The 18,534-nt window shown below is 38.2% G+C and overlaps 2 protein-coding genes across 3 annotated transcripts in view; one reads left to right on the top strand and one right to left on the bottom strand.

Annotated features, from left to right (window-relative positions):
• The window catches only part of plxnd1 (plexin D1), a 113,879-nt gene that overhangs the window by 83,155 nt on the left and 12,190 nt on the right, over positions 1 to 18,534 (bottom strand). The window contains exons 3-6 of the mRNA XM_017467847.3: positions 13,453 to 13,584; positions 9,833 to 9,933; positions 4,859 to 4,985; positions 681 to 858 (exon numbers count right to left, since the gene is read on the bottom strand). Of these exons, the coding sequence (XP_017323336.1) occupies positions 681 to 858; positions 4,859 to 4,985; positions 9,833 to 9,933; positions 13,453 to 13,584 (538 nt within the window). The remainder of the gene's footprint in view (positions 1 to 680; positions 859 to 4,858; positions 4,986 to 9,832; positions 9,934 to 13,452; positions 13,585 to 18,534) is intronic.
• Positions 10,910 to 18,534, top strand: part of LOC108265469 (cytosolic sulfotransferase 2) — a 278,533-nt gene continuing 270,908 nt past the window's right edge. For both annotated transcript variants that reach the window (XM_017467818.3, XM_053680165.1), the window contains exon 1: positions 10,910 to 10,919. The gene's annotated coding sequence lies outside the window, so the exon portion shown is untranslated. The remainder of the gene's footprint in view (positions 10,920 to 18,534) is intronic.

Here is an 18,534-nt window from a genome sequence, read left to right as displayed (position 1 = left end):
TTGAAGGTAAAGGGGGGGGGGGGGGGGGGGGGGACACACACTTTGGGGCATGCTGTTATAGAAAAATAATCAATGAGGTCTAACATGAAGTTAATTAGTTTCCTATAACAGCATGCCCCGAAGTGTTTTATTCTTCTTATACATATACGACAGCAAAAATTAGTACGCTAACTATTCCATTATTAAAATGTATTAAAGAACGACATATCATACTTGTTTTTATTTATCTGTTTATAGTTACATTTAATGTTACACTGAAACATGTTAGCTCTCGTATAGCTCTCTATAGTAGCCCTCCTGGGACAGAAAACTTACATAACTAAGCACTGACACTGAAGATTCCTTCTATACGTGTTATATAAACATCTCCTTACAGAAACCTGCACCATATCTATGCAACATATGATTGTATGTTTCTCTTTATTATTATTATTATTCATGTATTATTCGTTTTAGGTTACATGCAACATTTGCCGTACAAGTCTCCGTGAACGAGCTGTTAATATAGAAACGATAACATTAGAACCGGTGCATTCGTATAAACCTGTCCAAGTTGCTGTTAAGTGAATCAGCACAAATCTGATTCTGACCAATCAGATTTGAGAATTCAGCAGCGTTCGGGATACTATATTAAACTGAACATATAAATATAAACACAGCACTTGAATGCCCCTACTTACCATGGCCTAAAGGAATCTTGGGAAAGTTGCTGGAAGGGGGCAGTGGGCACGTCTGGATTTTGGCTGGGCCACCGTCCAGGTGCACCGTGGCGACCGTTGCCATGCCAACCCCGTAATCGCATTCAAGTCCGAGACCATCCAAGTCGGGCATGCTTCCGTTAACCAAGATACCCACATGCTAAGAACGGGAGAGAGAAATGATTATGTTTTATCTTCCTTTTCTTTTGTTTGATTGCTCAGTGTATGCATATGCGTGAGTGTGTGTGTGTGTGTGTGTGTGTGTGCATGTTAATTCTATTGAAATAATTTAATAATTTTCAGTCAATGAGTTATTGTGATACTAAACCCGAGATGAAGACAAAGAGGCGTAGAAAGATGAATTCTGTTTTCCTTCATTCCCTCTACTTCATTTCATTAGCATTGTCACTATTGTGTGTGTGGGTGTGTGTGTGTGTGTGGGCGGGTGTGTGTGTGGGTGTGGGTACGCATTTATTTCATTCTCATAATTTTCTAATCAACGAGTCACTGTTCTATCTGAGATGACATTCATGAATGCTATGAATGGTCACACGTCTCGGCTGGGCTAATCAAATATTTTTCAATAAGTGACAGCGCTGACGAGCACAACGGGGACAAATCTTTCCACTAATTGATTCAAAGATCAAAGATAGAGGCTCGCTGGCTGAAGTCATAGAATAACCTGACATTTCTCAGTCTCTCTTCCTCTCTCTCTCCCTTTCTCTCTCTCTCCACCCTGTGTGCTATTGTCATCAAGATGGAGCACTTCCCAACAGTGGCGGCTGCTTCCTGCTTCCTGTTTCCTGTTTGTGCTGGAGCTGAAGCTGGAACCGTTTCCTGTATCCTTGAATGATGGATAGCTGGGGAATCCATCAAAGAAGGGGTGCCCAAAACACATCTGTAAAACTATTCCAAGAGGTATGAGCTTGAACATGCCGGACATACCAGACACCATAAACTGAGAGACCATACGCCATTGTTTCAGCTCTAGAGGGACGGTGTTATCATGCTGAATTTGAGCCTGATTTAATTTATTACATTCAGGTGATGGTTTAATATATTCTGGGAAGTTTAACGCGGTAGTCATTTGAGGCAGACAGGATTTAAGATAAGAGAGTCTGATATATAGAGGGTTTAAAGCCTACAGCAGCACTCGCCTGTTCAATAGAACGGAAAATATGAATCAATTTTATTTCAACTGGCTTTGAGGAGATTTAGGATAACAACCTGCGAAGCTGCAAGATGATGCACCTTATTCGTAGAGAGATAAAAACCTTGCTGCGGAGATGGCTAGAAAATGCGTCAGTCCAAGCATGAATGGGTAAAGTTAAGAATTAAAAAAAACAACAAAAAACAATATTGCTCCACAGTTCCAGCTCCACAGCATTCAGCTCATATAATATATAATACACTGTACACCTAACGGATGCTTCAGGCAAAAATACTTTTATTGCACTGACAATAAATGGATTTTGTGAAGTGTGAGATGCTTTTCTGCTCACCATGGTGGTAAAGAGTATTACATGAGTTAGGGTAGCTTTCGTAGCTTTCGCCTGACCTCTGCATGTTCATGATTACTGTCTTCTGTCTTATCCTTTGGACATGTTGTTTAATCAAACTACCATACCTGCACTTGCTTCCATCTCAGCTTCCATTATGTGACAAGAGTGGTCATCTACCCAGATGGATAAGCAGCAGCTCCGCAAGCTTATAGGGGCTTTCTTGTAGCTGTAGTTATTAGAATTGATCTCATTTATATCTTCCACAGAGCGAATAAAGCCCATCTCTTTGAGACATTTGTGAAACACCTTGTAAACATTGGTGTTTTTATGCATTTTTGAAAGCTGTTCAGAAATATGTTCGTCAGACCAGAGGGGCATTTGGTTCAAGTTGAACCTCAATTCATGTTGCGAGCCATTAGCAAAACAAACACGCTTTTGACGCTTCATGCATTGCTCAACATTATGCATTGCTCAACAGGTTGGTTTGTTGGTCCATTGGGTCGGATTGCTTTCTCAGCTCCAGAGTCAATTACCTTATTCAGGTGGTCTTGGACCGATTGTTTCGTTGCGGATCTGAGCATGATTGCTGTGTTAATATATGCCTAAAGGAACCGAACCAAGGGAGAAAACGCACCAGGTTCCGAAACAAACGCTCCAAATGAGCCAGGTGTGAAAATGCCTTTGAGATTCTTTGTACTGTCATTTAAACGGTTAAACCTAGTGTGAAGCTTATTAACATTACATTTGGGAATCGTGAATTGCAACCAAAAATAAGTAGAGCTGTTTTTGTAGTGCTGTAGTGCTGTATGTTCTGTGTTCTTTCCAAATGGCTGTTACTGTTGACTCCAGGGAAAGACTTCTGAGTTCTCATTGTGGAGAATGTCACGTTTGGAGGAACTAGGGTATAGTCTTAATCACTTCAGAATGGAACACAGCCACAGCACTTTCTTTGGACTGATGACACATTTTATACCAGACCTTGCTGTTTGGATCTCCTGAACTTATTTTGCATTTCGGCAATAGAGTATGATTTCAATCAGTCGGTGGAAAAGCTCTTTTCTGTATATGTTTGTCAGAAATGTCCTGTTTCAGTGGAAACTATACTGCTCTTTTACTATATACATTATATATATATATAGTGTCATGGTAGCACCAACATCCATTATATATAGAGCGTCCTGGTAGCACCAACATCCATCATATATAGCGTCCTGTTAGCACCAACATCCATTATATATTGCGTCCTAGAAGCACCAATATCCGTTATATATCGCGTCAGGGTAGCACCAATATCCATCATATATAGCGTCCTCGTAGCACCAACATCCGTTATATATAGCGTCCTGGAAGCACCAACATCCATTTTATATATAGCGTCCTGGTAGCACCAACATCCGTTATATATAGCGTCCTGGTAGCACCAACATCCATTTTATATAAAGCGTCCTGGTAGCACCAACATCCATTTTATATATAGCGTCATGGTAGCACCAACATCCATCATGTATAGCGTCATGGTAGCACCAACATCCATCATATATAGTGTCATGGTAGCACCAAAGGGGCGCAGAACTACATTACCCATCAGTCACATGTCACTAATCACTCACACTTGTTTCCTGTTTCATCTTGATTAGCACCACTATTTAAGTTCTATGCTGCATCTCAATTCGCCTTCTATCCGTCCTAAATAGTATCCGAGATGAGAATTAGTGAAAATCGTAGTATGTTGAATCGAGTATCCCCAAAGGTACCCGGATAGTCTAATATTTCCGGTAGATTTTCAAAGTGTGGCTCCGTGGACACTTTTTCAGCTGATACTGCCCACAACTCCTTGTTCGAGGGAGGAGGAGTTTTGTAATGGTTTGCTTCACCGAATTCAAGGGCACATTTTAGAGAGTTGTAAATGAAATGTGGAAAAATATATCAAGGGGATGGTAAATGAATGTATCTAGTATACGTTATATAAGGACATGACATTACATGATGTGTTAGTATTTCCCAGTACTTACTCTTTTGCTTCACACTCAAAAGGATGTACTTTTTCTGCACAAAAAGAGTGCATAGTATAAGTAGGTGAATTGGGACTCGGCACTAGTTTTTCAGTGTCTCGTAGTGAAGCTTCTGTTGTTGCTGTTGTATTGCCGTTGGTTGTTGTGTATGCCACAGTATCGCCTATAAAGTCTGTATGGGGTTTTTTTTTTTTTGCCTCGTATCAACACTTCATGTTTCCGGTTCTTGTTTTCACAGACTTGGTTGTTTTTGTTTTGTTTGTACTTCACATAATGAATAATCTGCACTTGTATCCGCCTACGTCTCCCAACCCCTGACATATAGAGAGTACCACAAAGTGGACTGCATTACAGTTATGTGGGGTTTGGGAGAACCCATCAGATGTCAGTGTGGCTTAATTCTAGCAAACAACCAAAAAAAACTATACCTCAACTTTAAGTAAGTATAGTACACCAAACCAAGCTGGAAAAAACCTTATATGAAGTTCCTGCTCTTTAAATGTGATTTTCTCTATCACTTTCGGTGATTTATGAAGCTAGAACTTTACTACTGGTTGATAAACAAAAGTGAAACACATCTCCGTTCAGGAAGGTTGAAGAAAATGTCCAAATTTTTGAATTGTGAACTTTTGTGTATGTTGATTACCGTAATGCCGGCCGTCAGGCTGAACTCTGGTGGAGTAAAGGTCATGGAAGGGCACTGCTGAGGCCCTTCACCCATACTGATCCACGAATGCGCCACACCACTGAAGCACTCCTGCTGAACCGAGCACCTGCACAGACCAGAGAGCATTATGGGAAACCGAAGTTTATCCAGAGACGTGGCACAAAATACATAAATAAATAAATAAAAATCACAGACAGACAGAGGGCAGGCACACATAATGCATCCACGCATTATAGTGGTAACCTCTTATCAACAGACAGGGCATTTTGAAAACACACAGACACCGATCTTCAGCACGGGTGTGGGTTTGATTCCACTCACACACGTTCCCATGACAACAGCCCCCCCCGGCACTGAGATCACAGCGCTGCTAATTTCATTAAAAAGGCTAACAAGACCAGTCTTTATCTATACATGGATGTGTGTGTGTGTGTGTGTGTGTGTGTGTGTGTGTGTGTGTGTGTGTGTGTGTGTGTGTGTGTGTTTGTGTGTGTGTGTGGGTCTATTAGACATGGAATTCCCTTTCAGACAGAGGCCTTTTATTATGACTTATGTTACAAATGGTAATCCCAAATATTCCCGCTCATTGCTCCATTTTACACTGCCCACACACATACCTTCCCACTGTCCTTATCTCACTCTCTCTCTCTCTCTCTCTCTCTCTCACACACACACACACACACACACACACACACACACACACACAGAGCAATGTCACACTGCCCTTAAACTATAGTAGACCCCAGTTAGCTTTTTATGGAAAGTGAAAACAGACTCTCAAGCATATTCCTATTTATATATTTTGAGTTGCGTTAGACATTGTTCTGCTTATTATAAGTAAGCATTTATTTCATATAAGTTTAATACTACTTTGAGATATGAAGCAACATGGTCTCATGAAACGATGAAATGAAATGAAAAGGTATTAAAGTTAAGGTTAGGATTAGCGTTCATATACTTCTTACGACCGCGTTCATATGAGATCAAACGAAATCCAACCGCATCGCCCTTGCTCAGTCTAATCCTTCAAATATTTCATGAAATCAAGTTCTTTTCTAGCCAACGTGTCCCATAATACCCTAAAAGTCTCTGGGCATTTGAGTACCTTCAATTAATCAGGGGTGGAAAAAGTAACGAGAAATTATACTTGAGTGAAAGTGCGGTGTCAAAAGCTCAATTCAAAGTGAAAGCATCCACACAAAAATATACTCGAGTGAAAGTCAAAAGGTCGCTACTCCTAAATGTACTGGCAAACTGACATGTAAATAAGAAGAGCCCTTCGAGATTTGTAACAAGTACTATGAAGGTCTAAAGCAGTTTTCAGCAACCCTCTTCCTTGAGATCTACCCTTCCTGCAGGATTCATCTCCAGTCAAAATCTAACACACCTGTTTTAGTGGATCAAGAACTTCTTAATGCGATGACTAGATGGTCAGGTGGGCGAAAGGCTGTGTATCAAACAGCTCAGTGCACTGATCAGGGAGTCGGCCATTTTAAAGCGCTGTCTCAATCGCGAAATCCTTCCAGTGCACCGGAACATTCGTTCTCCAAAGAAATCCCACAATGCACCACAAAAACTAGGGAGCATCGATGCTCACCATGTTCTCTTACTGGAAATGACATCATATTCTCTGAACATGTTTTCTGTCAGCTCCAAAAAAATTTTTTTCAACTTTATTTGACGTTCTATATACGGTTTGTTTAACTTTATTTGACGTTCTATATACGGTTTTAAATGTTTAATTATTTATTTATTTTAATCCACTAGGTAGTCTACAATCTTGCTTGACATATTATGATAGAATTGCATGTGATTAAGGTAACAAATTTATATGATATCCATCCATCCACTTATTCTACAGGGTCACGGGGAACCTTTAACCTATCCCAGGGAGCATCGGGCACGAGGTGGGGTACACCCTGGACGGGGTGACAATCCATCACACAGTCACACACATTGACACACCTATTCATACACTACAGACAATTTGGACATGGTCTAAATAAAACCATGAACATAGGCTTTTCTTGTCTTCGAGATTCAATATTAGTAATCAGTTTCAATAGTCCTCAAGTCGAGTATAAATCTTACCAAAATAATAATTCAGTAGAGTAACAAAGTAAGATGTTTTTCAATCCCTAACAATATGGGTGCATTGCTATTGTAGTAGAGATGGCCGATGAAAAAAACGCTTGTTCTCATGAAACTATATGCTTTAAAAACAAAAAAAAAGAACATACAAAGCTTTTACATGAGGCTGAGGAATACTGTTTGCTTACTTAGACTCCTACCAACTGTGTGTGTGTGTTTGTGTGTGTGTGTGCAAGTATGAATGTCTGAACTTTTACAGGAGCTCAGAGACGGTCAGAGCCAAGAGGTCAGCCCAGCTGCTGAAAATAGAACAGAATGAGACATCAGAGAAAAATCCCCCAGACACACACACTCACACACACACACACACACAATGATTTTCCAAAGCGTTTAAAGTGCGGTTTGATCATTTTAAACCTCCGAATAAAACTCAGCGTCATGAAGCAAAGTAAATGTTATTCATGCGAGTCATTACGTAGTCCGAACGGAAATCGTGCTCACACAAAATCCTTCCTGTAAACTATAAGGCCCACTCGTTCTTCCAAACGTCTGCTGCTCTACTAGATGAAGCATTAATATGTATTGATTGTGTCTCTTTCACTATCCAAATTGTTCCCATAGCGAACAAACACATTTCCACACAAAACAGTGAGCGCTTTCTTTAACCGAGTACCAAATGCGTGATGCTTAGAACTGTAAAAGACGTCTATTATGACTTCTTGAACGGCACGTATTGGGAGGATTAACGATATTACTTGCAGTATAATTAGATTAATAATGACTCGATCAGACACTGAGTCAATTGAGGTGAAGCTCAGACTTGAGGCCAAGCACGCTGACCTAGCATGACTTTACCCATATCCCAACCCCCCACCCTCCCACACACACAAAAACACACAGTTGAGATTTGCATGCTTAATATCTGGTGCGCTATAGTGTCTCATATCTTCAAAGCAAACTGAACATACACACAGCTTGTATACATTCAGGCGTACACTCCTCAATAGAGTGTTGTGTTGCACAATACACATACTACTGCACATGCATGTGGTTAAAAAGATTCCCAATCTGGTCTGACATTTCTCCCTGAATGAGCTAGTGTGGTCGCAACATCAACAGGCCTTTGTCAGAAAGTCAGATGAACGAAATGGGGAGGGAGCTTCAGCACGAGTGTTTCGGTCATTCCGTTTCCATTCCAAGCGCCCTACGTTCAAACTAAACTTCAACCGTACATAAAGCCGACCGCTTATAAACTAACCGCGAGCAATCCGAGTTCACATTTGAGCTTTGAAGTGCCCGTAAAACTCCTTCGCTGTTAACAGTGTCCTTTTCCACAATCGGTGTACAAATGAAGGTTCGTAATGAAGACGAGTCATCTGCATCGAGGCAAAAATGAGCGTTTCTATGGAAACAACTTACGACGGGACGTTTATCGGTCCTGCCAGGATTATGCGATTTTGCGATCGCAGAAATGAACGAAAAAATCAAGCAAACTCCGCAAATATTCGGAGGAGCGTGGGTTTTAAAAAAAAATAAAAATCTGCAAATTTGCGGTGATGTCATTAAAACGCACGTTCAGCCAAAGGTCATCTGCGATTCACGTGCGTCACACGAGTACAGCTAAAAGGTCTCATTTACCAACACAAATCACTGTGAAAGTTTCACTAATTCAAGTACTTTTCCACAAAAAAAAGCAGAAATTTTGAAAAAAGCCAAAGCAAAATTGAGCAATTTCGGGTACGGCGATCACAAAATAAAAAGTAAACTCGAAATGCTTTATATCAGACGTGCCGCATGAAAAGATTTTGTAAAATGGTGATGTTTTCTGTAAGGACACGTTTATTTTGCTTTGTTTTTTTTAAGGAGTCTCCAATGTCAATGCTTTGTAACAATCAGAGATAAAACACTACTTTTTCGTTTTCTAAAAGATGAAAAGATGGCTATGTGTCATATCTCAGCAAACCAGTGACTACATTTCCCATGCTGCACTGCAACCTACAAATATGGCCGCCATGGACCGCAATCTCACACACAATCACACCACACATAAAAGAGACTGTTTGAACACTAAGCCTTTGCGAAGTATTACGTGTGTTATCCGTATAGCAAGCGTTCGTTTCTCGGTTCATGTGTGATCTTGAGTTTTGATATTGTTCTCGCCCATGTTCTCGCCCTTGTTCTCGCCCTTGTTCTCGCCCATGTTCTCGCCCATGTTCTCGCCCTTGTTCTCAATTCTTGTTTTGTCTCGTTTATGCCCGTTCGCCGATCGCCTGACCCATTGCCTGTTTTTTGACTACGCTATTGTCTCATGATTTGGATTTGTCTGCCTGCCTCTCTTTAATGAAAGCTCTTATCTACACTTGAATCCGCCCTAACCTCCATTACGTGACACTATGTGGATTCCTGGTAACATATTTTTGTCTTCTAAAGCTAGCAAAAAGGAAATGACCATTTATATCTGCCATAACGTAAGCGACAACAGGAACTTGTCTTGAAGATGTTCCATTTCATTAAACATAACTATAAATAGTTATGTAAAAGTATGACATGTCATTTTCCTTTAATCCACTCAGCCTTGTTTTTGGATTGGACTGTATCACACTTTTAAATTGCTTTGGGTAGAACCATCTGGCAAGTGGATGCATGTAAATGAAACATTATCACTTGACTTAGGAAAGCGTGCAGTTGTGAAATTTCTTATAGCTTGAGTGACGGAGAAACAGAAGTGTATTATTGAGAGTTGTACTGAGATGACAGAGAACAGAGATTTATTGATATTGGATGCATAGGTTAATGTCGTGTGATATGCAGTATATTTGTCGTATATACTTGTGGTCGATTTGCTAGTAAAGAAACTCTTACCTGCTTTCGAGTGTGCACCAGCCGCAGTAAGCATCGCTGGCACCGAGACAGTCACTGCACGACGTGTACTGGCCACATCCGGACACTCGCACCCTCAAGAGCTACAGAGAAATGTATTTCAGCATTCTTGGTTAAATAAGCATGGGCTCAATATATATTCTTTACAATGAGAGAATCAGATAACATGTAAGGCATGTTATCTGAATGTTAGCAAATTGATACAATCACCTTGAGTCATCCCTAAAAAGCTTGTTTCCTGATGTATACAGTATATATGTCAATTTATGTGTCACTATGATGTACATGTCAGTTTTCTTTATATACCATATAAACTGCAATAACAAGAGTGGAAACACATTAAACATTATACATACATACATACATACATACATACATACATATATATATATATATATATATATATATATATATATATATATATATATATATATATATATATATATATATGTATATATATATATATATGTATATATATATATATGTATATATATATATATATATATATATATATATATATGTATATATATATATATATGTGTGTGTGTGTGTGTGTGTGTACATATAACATATACACATATGTAACATATGCAATTACATATGCAATGTAATATATATATATATATATATATATATATATATATATATATATATATATAGTTTTTCTATCAATATATATATATTATAGTTTTTATTCAAAATCAGTTTTTCCTCCTTTCCCACTTTCCCCCACAAAATCAGTTTTTAATGAAAATCTTTTTTTTTCTTCCTCAAAGTCAATCTTTCCCACAAGATCATTTTCTGATGTTCTGAATGTTTTCTTTTTTTAAAATCCAGTTTCTGTTTTGAAAGATGATCAACTTTTTCCTCAAAACATTTTTTCTCTTCTAAATCAATCTTTCCCCACAATCATTTTCTCTGAAAATCAGTTATTCTCTATAAAAAAAAAAATCGGAAATCTTTCCTTGTTTCCCCAGTTTTTATCCCAAATCCTTGTCAAATTCTTCATCAAAATCCATTTTCCCCATCAAAATATTTTGTTCTTTCTCCTCTAAATCAATCTTTCCCCATAATCATTTTCCCCTTTAAATCAGTTTTTCTCCTCAGAATCAGCTTCTTCTCCTTTTTTCCCCCTCAATCCAGTTTCCCCCAAATCCTTATCAGTTTTTCCCCCAAATCACTTCTCCCTCAAAATAATTTTCCCCTTAACATTTTTTTCCTTCACAAAATCAATTTTCATTTCTCAAAATATTTTCTTTAGCTTATTTACTCCTATATTACTCAGAATTAGAAGAATATTACATTGATAATTCATATTACAGTATGCTAATTGCTTGCTTTGGGTTAAATGTTGTGCTGAATGTAACATGTTAGGGCAGTGTGTGCTGTTCTCTTGGTTAAACAGCAAAGGACCGACTTTCCAATAAACAGTTCTGTAAAAGTTTGTCTCTTTTACTGTAAAATCAACATTTTTAATTCTAATATCATCCAAAGACTATTGGTTTTATTAAGTATGCAAACTTACCCATAATGTATTTAATTAGACAAAAGGCTGATTTGAATAAATACAAATTTGCATAAAATGCTAATTCTTCTGAAAAAGTCCAATACAAATTATACTTGTTAGCATATCATCACTCGACTGGTAATGATTGATTGTGACGTCTATTCTTTCAAATCCTATTAGTATCTCAAAGTATTCTGAAATATTCTAATTTATTGCTGCACATTTTTGTTTTGTCTGTGCCTTTAATAATGATCCAATGGAAGCAAGTCCAGGTGTTCATAAACCTTTAACCGGCAGTATTTTGACCAATGTAATACTAATAATACTGTTATATATAGGGCCTAAAGCAAACACTCTTAAATACACAGACACAGACACACACACACCCCACACACACAACATATGTTCAGGCAGCTTGTCAGGTCATATCTCACTTTTGTATGTGTGCAGTTCTCATGTGCCTCGAGCTCACACATTGATCTTTCACGCGACTACGCATTCGCATTCAATTTCACACCTCACAATAAACTCCGTGCCCAGATATGACATGCCTAACAACCTCTCCTCTTACCTTCCACATCACACAAAGCCACTATAAAAAGAAAGGTGTTTGAACATGGGAGGAAGGGAGAGACGGTACAAATACATCAGCAGCGATTCTTCAGAGGCTCTTAAATAATACCGCGGAAAAGAAAAGAAAATAAAGTTACGCCATGATTTGACTTTTCGAAATCTAAGGAAGGTAGTCTAATTGATAATGTAATCATATTTCGAGACATAATTGATGAGGATAATTTAATCAGCAGAGGTTATTGATAAACATAATCTGATCTTCTCAGTGTGTAATGTGCAATTCCTCTCTCTCTCGCTCTGTCTCTCTCTTTCTCTCTCTATCTTTCTCTCTCTCTGTCAACCTGTCTCTTTCTCTCTCTGTGTGTCTATCTGTCTCTTTCTCTCGCTCTCTGTCTACCTGTCTCTTTTTCTCTCTGTGTGTCTATCTGTCTCTTTCTCTCGCTCTCTGTCTACCTGTCTCTTTTTCTCTCTGTCTACCTGTGTCTCTCTCTCTCTCTCTCTCTCTCTCTCTCTCTCTCTCTGTCTACCTGTCTCTCTCTCTCTCTCTTTCTCTCGCTCTCTGTCTCTCTCTTTCTCTCTCTATCTTTCTCTCTCTCTGTCTACCTGTCTCTTTCTCTCTCTGTGTGTCTATCTGTCTCTTTCTCTCGCTCTCTGTATATCTGTCTCTTTTTCTCTCTGTCTACCTGTGTCTCTCTCTCTCTCTCTCTCTCTCTCTCTCTCTGTCTACCTGTCTCTTTCTCTCTCTGTGTGTGTCTATCTGTTTCTTTCTCTCTCTCTGTCTCTTTCTCTCGCTCTCTGTATATCTGTCTCGTTTTCTCTCTCTGTCTATTTGTCTCTTTCTCTCTCTCTGTCTACCTGTCTGTTTCTCTCTCTCTCTGTCTATCTGTCTCTTTCTCTCTCTCTGTCTCTTTCTCTCTGTCTCTGTATATATCTGTCTCTTTCTCTCTCTCTGTCTCTCTGCCTCTTTCTCTCTCTCTGTCTGTCTCTCTCTCTGTCTATCTGTCTCTTTCTCTCTCTCTCTCTCAATCTCATATTTCTCTCTCTGTCACATCTTTGTCTCTGTCTTTTGGTCTGTCTCTTGCTCTGTCCTTCTCTATATCTCTCTGTGTCGCTCCCTATCTCTCTTTCTGTCTCTCTCTTTGTCTCTTTCTGTCTCTCTCTGTCATCTCTCAGTGTCTTTCTCTCTGTCTCCCTGTCTGGCCGTCTCTCTCTCTCTCTCTCTCTCTGTCTATTTCCAGGACATGGAAAATCTATATTTAAGAGTTGATAGGATTTAAATGTATAAAACAAATAGCTTATATTTGTCTCTACATGAGAGTTATGCATGAAATAATTAACAAGCATGCTTTCTAGCACCATGTATTTTCGAACTCTACTTTAAGGTCTAGTTGTAACAGCACACGGGGTGTGATGAGAATACTGTATAATATTTAGAACTTTATAACAACATGTTGTTTAGAAAGCAACAGCTTTACACAGTTTTTGGTTCATATAAACTGCTGATGTAAATCTTCATACTCACATGGTGACTCGTCATGAGGTACAAGTAGTTCCTGTCATTCGGGTCAAAGGTCATAACGTGATGAACCGGTTCTCCAGCGGGAAGCCGCAACGACCACTGATTGGCCACTGAAAGGTTGCGCAGCAGGGACAGCTGTTTAGAAGAGACAACATTAGCACCTAGGTTAATGAACGCTTGACTGCTAGTAAATTAGTGTACAGTAACTAATGGTTTATAACTGTGTTCGTTTAGTGCAAAAGAAAACTTTATATAATATCTATCTATCTATCTATCTTTCTATCTATCTATATATATATATATATATATAGATAGATAGATAGATAGATAGATAGATAGATAATTGATGACTACTTTAACAAGCTAGAATCTAAAATATAATCTTGAGTAAATCTTACATCATACAGTATATTGTCCTTTCCCACACAGTGTTTTTTTTTTTTTTTTAATCAAAACTTTTAACTATTCACATCAAATCACGCTTGAATAATCTTTCTGAGTTTGAGCCAAGCTGCTCAGGCAACTGTGCTAATTATATAAATCAGTAGATTTGGACATGCAGAGATGATAAATCTCAATTCTTTCCAATTCCTGTTTTAGTATGTGCAGGACGTTAACTTGTGAGCACACAGTCATCTATGAAAATGAAAGAGAGAACGTCATATATTGAAAAAACAATGGCGGCCAAGTGGAAGTCAGAATCCTCAACATGTGGTTCGGGCAGATTCAGGTAGGAGGTATGGAGCAAAAAAAAGAAGAAACAAAAGCCCTTCAGATAATTAATGTATGATTACAATTTATATACTTTATATATGTTTCATACGGAGTCTTCCTGCTACTTTATAAATCTGTTTATGTATTCTGAGCTGAGTGTGTGAGGATTTAGACATTGCTCCATGCTAAACTGGTGGCTGTAACTTCCCCTTCATTTTTACATTAGTCTCATTGTTTCTGAGCTGAACATGGCTTAACTGACTGGCTGCATTTGGAGGGAGGGGAAAAAAAGAAGATGTGTTACAATTACAGGGAAGTTATTATCAGGTCATTGCCAGCAGCACTGTACTCCAAATGGTATCAAGATGAAAGTTCCTAAGTTACAACATGTTACAACAACGAGTAGGTCATTAAGTAATCAATCGTGGTATTTTAATAGCCATGCAAGGGGGCAGTATTAGAGTTTGCAACAATTCATACCAGTCATAAAGATTTATGAATAACAGCAAAAATTTTGCTTTGCACATATTCTCTACAGCTTTTTTTTTTTAACATGGTCATCATAATAATTGCTGCAATCCTGTGAAATGACGTTTAGTAGAATATATGGAGGAATTTGCCACATCACATTTCAAAAGACGGCTATTAAGACACGATAATCCAAACGACACTAACATGTAAAATGGTTTGGTAGAGTAAAGGCGTTAATTGTTGTTCTGGGGCTGAAGCGATATGAAGCGAACTGTTGATTATCTACTCAAATGCAAATTGATGTGACTGTGAAATGCATCAGGAAATCTGTGAAAACTACAGAAGAAACTTGAGTGGAATGATATCCCAATATCCGTCTCTCTCTCTCTCTCTCTCTCTCTCTCTCTATATATATATATATATATATATATATATATATAGAGAGAGAGAGAGAGAGAGAGAGAGAGAGAGAGGTAGTACATATATTTTTTGGAGGATATAAATTACTTTGATTACATCCTTTTCCAAATAATAGGATTATTATTACACGATAGAGCCGAATGCTTGATTCTGATTGGTCAGAAAGTAATTGCTAATCAATCAGTAGTTCTGGCTGTAATTCAAATGATATTATCATTTCTATACTGACCATTCTTTTTTTTTTTTTTTTTAAGAAAAAACATATAATCACTAATATGGTAGAAGTTTTCTCTAATGTTTATTTAACATTTATGGAAGGAGTCTATGGAAGTGTCAGAAAGTTTTTCTTTCACCACAGAAAAGTCTTCATGTACGCTCTTCTTAATTGCTTGGTGTAAATTTTTTTTGTTGTTCTCATTAACTTCAAGAGAGAAACATTGAGAGAGACTGGTGAGGGAACAACTGTTTATCACTGCTGTAATGTAAGTGTTGTTCATGAACTCATTGAAAATGGTAATTGTCGGCAGATTGCTGTGGTAGAAGAGGAATAAAACACTTCAGGATGTGCTGTTATAGAAAAATAAACAACTGTGGGCTGGTAACATAACAGCATACCCCCCAGCATGATTATTAGTACAGGTTGCATACTTTTCTCCTGGCTGTATCAAACAAACAGACAGATTTTAAAAGACTACACCATAAAAAAAAGCTGGCATGCTAAAGGATAAATCAGGATCCTAAGCACGGATAAACCTCGATCCTAAGCACGCAATCAGACTTATACTGCTTGCACAGTGCCAGCTCATTGAAGCGTGCTAATCTAAAGTACAGATCTGAAAGAAATGCTGGGCATCAAATCCAGGACCATACTCATGTGAATAACATACTTGAGCTCTAAGCTACATTTTCATCACGCTGACAGAGATCAGTTCTGTCTTTTCAAATGCGCATGGGAAATGGAGCAAACTGAATGTTACGCTGTGTTAGGGGCAACACATGGATACAAGCTGGCAGTACTACGTACTTACAATATATGCTTAAAAAAAGCTTTAAGACTTTCTACAGTGTTTGACATACAATGTTTAAAATCCTACTTTTAGCCCCTAACATACGTATATTAGGAAGTACAGCTCTTTAACTTTGTATCAAGTATGCATCAATCAACATGAAAGGATACTGAAATATTTCACAATGAGCATATAGTGGACTGTGTAGGTCCTACATCAGCTTTATGTTATACTCCATATAGTGAAATGATATAATGAGTAGGAAGCTCTTGGGCATTTGGCCTAACTGTAGATGTTGGTTGGTGTAAGAAATATCTAGCTAAATATCAACAACAAGAAAAAGTGGGTACATTCTCCATCGTTAAACTTTTACGGAAAAAGTGATGATTTGCTCGTGGAAGCAATTCTAAACATATAATTGTGACTACGGCTGCTTTCCACATATCGTATTTCGCAATTTACCCTTAAAAACACTTGGAAAGACACAAATGACTAAGACTGAGCCTGTGACATGTGGTTTACAATCCCTTACCACTTTACCATTATACCACACAAAAAGCTGCATGGGAAAGGAACAGAGTGAAAACATAACCACAGAATATAAAACACAGTGTGAAAGCTGCTAGAGCTCAATCAAACGTGTGCTGAAAAACAAAAGCCATGATAGAAATACAGAGAAACTCGAGTGGACATCCATGTTTCACCAAAACATGCTTCATCCAAGACCAAATTGAACCCTTGACAAGAATCCTTGCGTCTTAACCACAATGGCAAGCTTTTAATCTGACCAAACGTTTACATTTACACTCATTCATTTGGCAGAGAGTTTTAGACAAAGTGAAATACAAATGAGGCACAATCGAATCTAACGCTTAGTGTTTAAGGGTTGGGGTTAACTCTCTGGAAGGCCTCTCTACTTTCCAGTCACTCATACAGAATCTTAACCACGGAACCACAGCTTCTCTTTACTTAATGATCATGTGCTTCTGCTCATTACATACCATTCACTTCCATTCACAGTATGATCAAATTTATATGGACTGCGGTCCTGTGTAGTCTTAGCTCTGTCCATGTGGTTCAAATGAATTATAACATACTGTAGACTCTGATTTCTTTTCTTGGCTGACTCCGATGTGGGCTTCTGATGGGTTGCTGCAGCCCATCCTTCATCAAGGATCAAAGTGTTGTGCATTCTGAGATGCTTTTCTGCTCACCATCTTATAGTTGTCATGTCAGCTCAAACCAGTGTGGCTATTCTCCTCTGACCTCTCTCATTAACAAGGGTTTTCCACTGACAGAACTGCTGCTCACTGTATGTTTTTTTGAGGCGTTTCCTGCACCATTCTGTGTAAATGTGAAAATCCCAGCAGTTTCTGAAATACTCAGACCAGCCCATCTGGCACCAAGGACCATGCCATGGTCACACCCCCACCATTCCTTTTCATTTGAATATTAACTGAAGCTCTTGACTTATACAGTCTGTACAGATGTATGCAGTCTATTGCTGCCATGTGATTGGCTGATTGGAACGGCATGTATGAGCAAGTGTTCAGGTATTTCTAATAAAGTTAGTGTATGTGGTAATTCTGGGAGTGCAATCTCAAGACTACCATTCCACCAATGAGCATTTACAAATATGTATGTAAAATAAGCATAAAGACATTTTAAACATAGGTAATTTATTCTTCCCGATAACTTATTACCATGTTTCAGATAAATATCTTAAACAGTTAATAAAAACCTCTCTACAGTACATCTTTGCCTGCCACTAAAACACCATCTTACCATGAAAAAATAATCGGCAAAATACTCCAAAATAATATTTTTGCATTAACGTGTGAACCCAATGTGTGAACATGCTTTCCCATGAATCATCCATTATAATTGATTTTGGTTTGGTTTACTCACGCAAGGAAGCTGCATCATCATTCCTTTTTCTTTGTGCCCTTAGCTTGGATGCTAGTAGCCATATTTCGTGTATTTACTAATTAATTTCAAGCGTGCTACTCGTTCAAGAGCAGAATATAGCCAAGAGAAAAAACTTTGTAAAAATAAAATAAGATTATTGCCTGAGATCATTCGAATGGTTTGAATGGTTAAAGCCAGGTTTTCTACGCTCTGTGTTGAAAAATAATTTTTAATAAAAGTTTCATTTTTAAGAGGTAAGGCTAAATGGCACCCCATGGAAAAACCCAGCTGTATGCTTGGACTTGTATCCTGTCACAGTTGTAAGTCACTTTGGATAAATATGTCTATAACGAATAGATGTAAATGTGAATGTAAATGTAAATGTAAATTTTTGTCTGTTAAAGGGGCAAGCCCACACACACTGACACGCCTGTCCAGATGCAGTAGCACAGAAAGCACAATGAATCATGACACTGGAAATCCGTGCAGTCACAAAACACACAAATGATGCAAAAAAAAAAAAAAAAAAAACAGAAAAAAAACCCTCACACACACACACACACAC

This window comes from Ictalurus punctatus, chromosome 5 (genome assembly GCF_001660625.3).
Source record: "Ictalurus punctatus breed USDA103 chromosome 5, Coco_2.0, whole genome shotgun sequence".
Lineage (NCBI taxonomy): Eukaryota > Metazoa > Chordata > Actinopteri > Siluriformes > Ictaluridae > Ictalurus > Ictalurus punctatus.
This window is presented reverse-complemented; position numbering and strand designations above follow the sequence as displayed.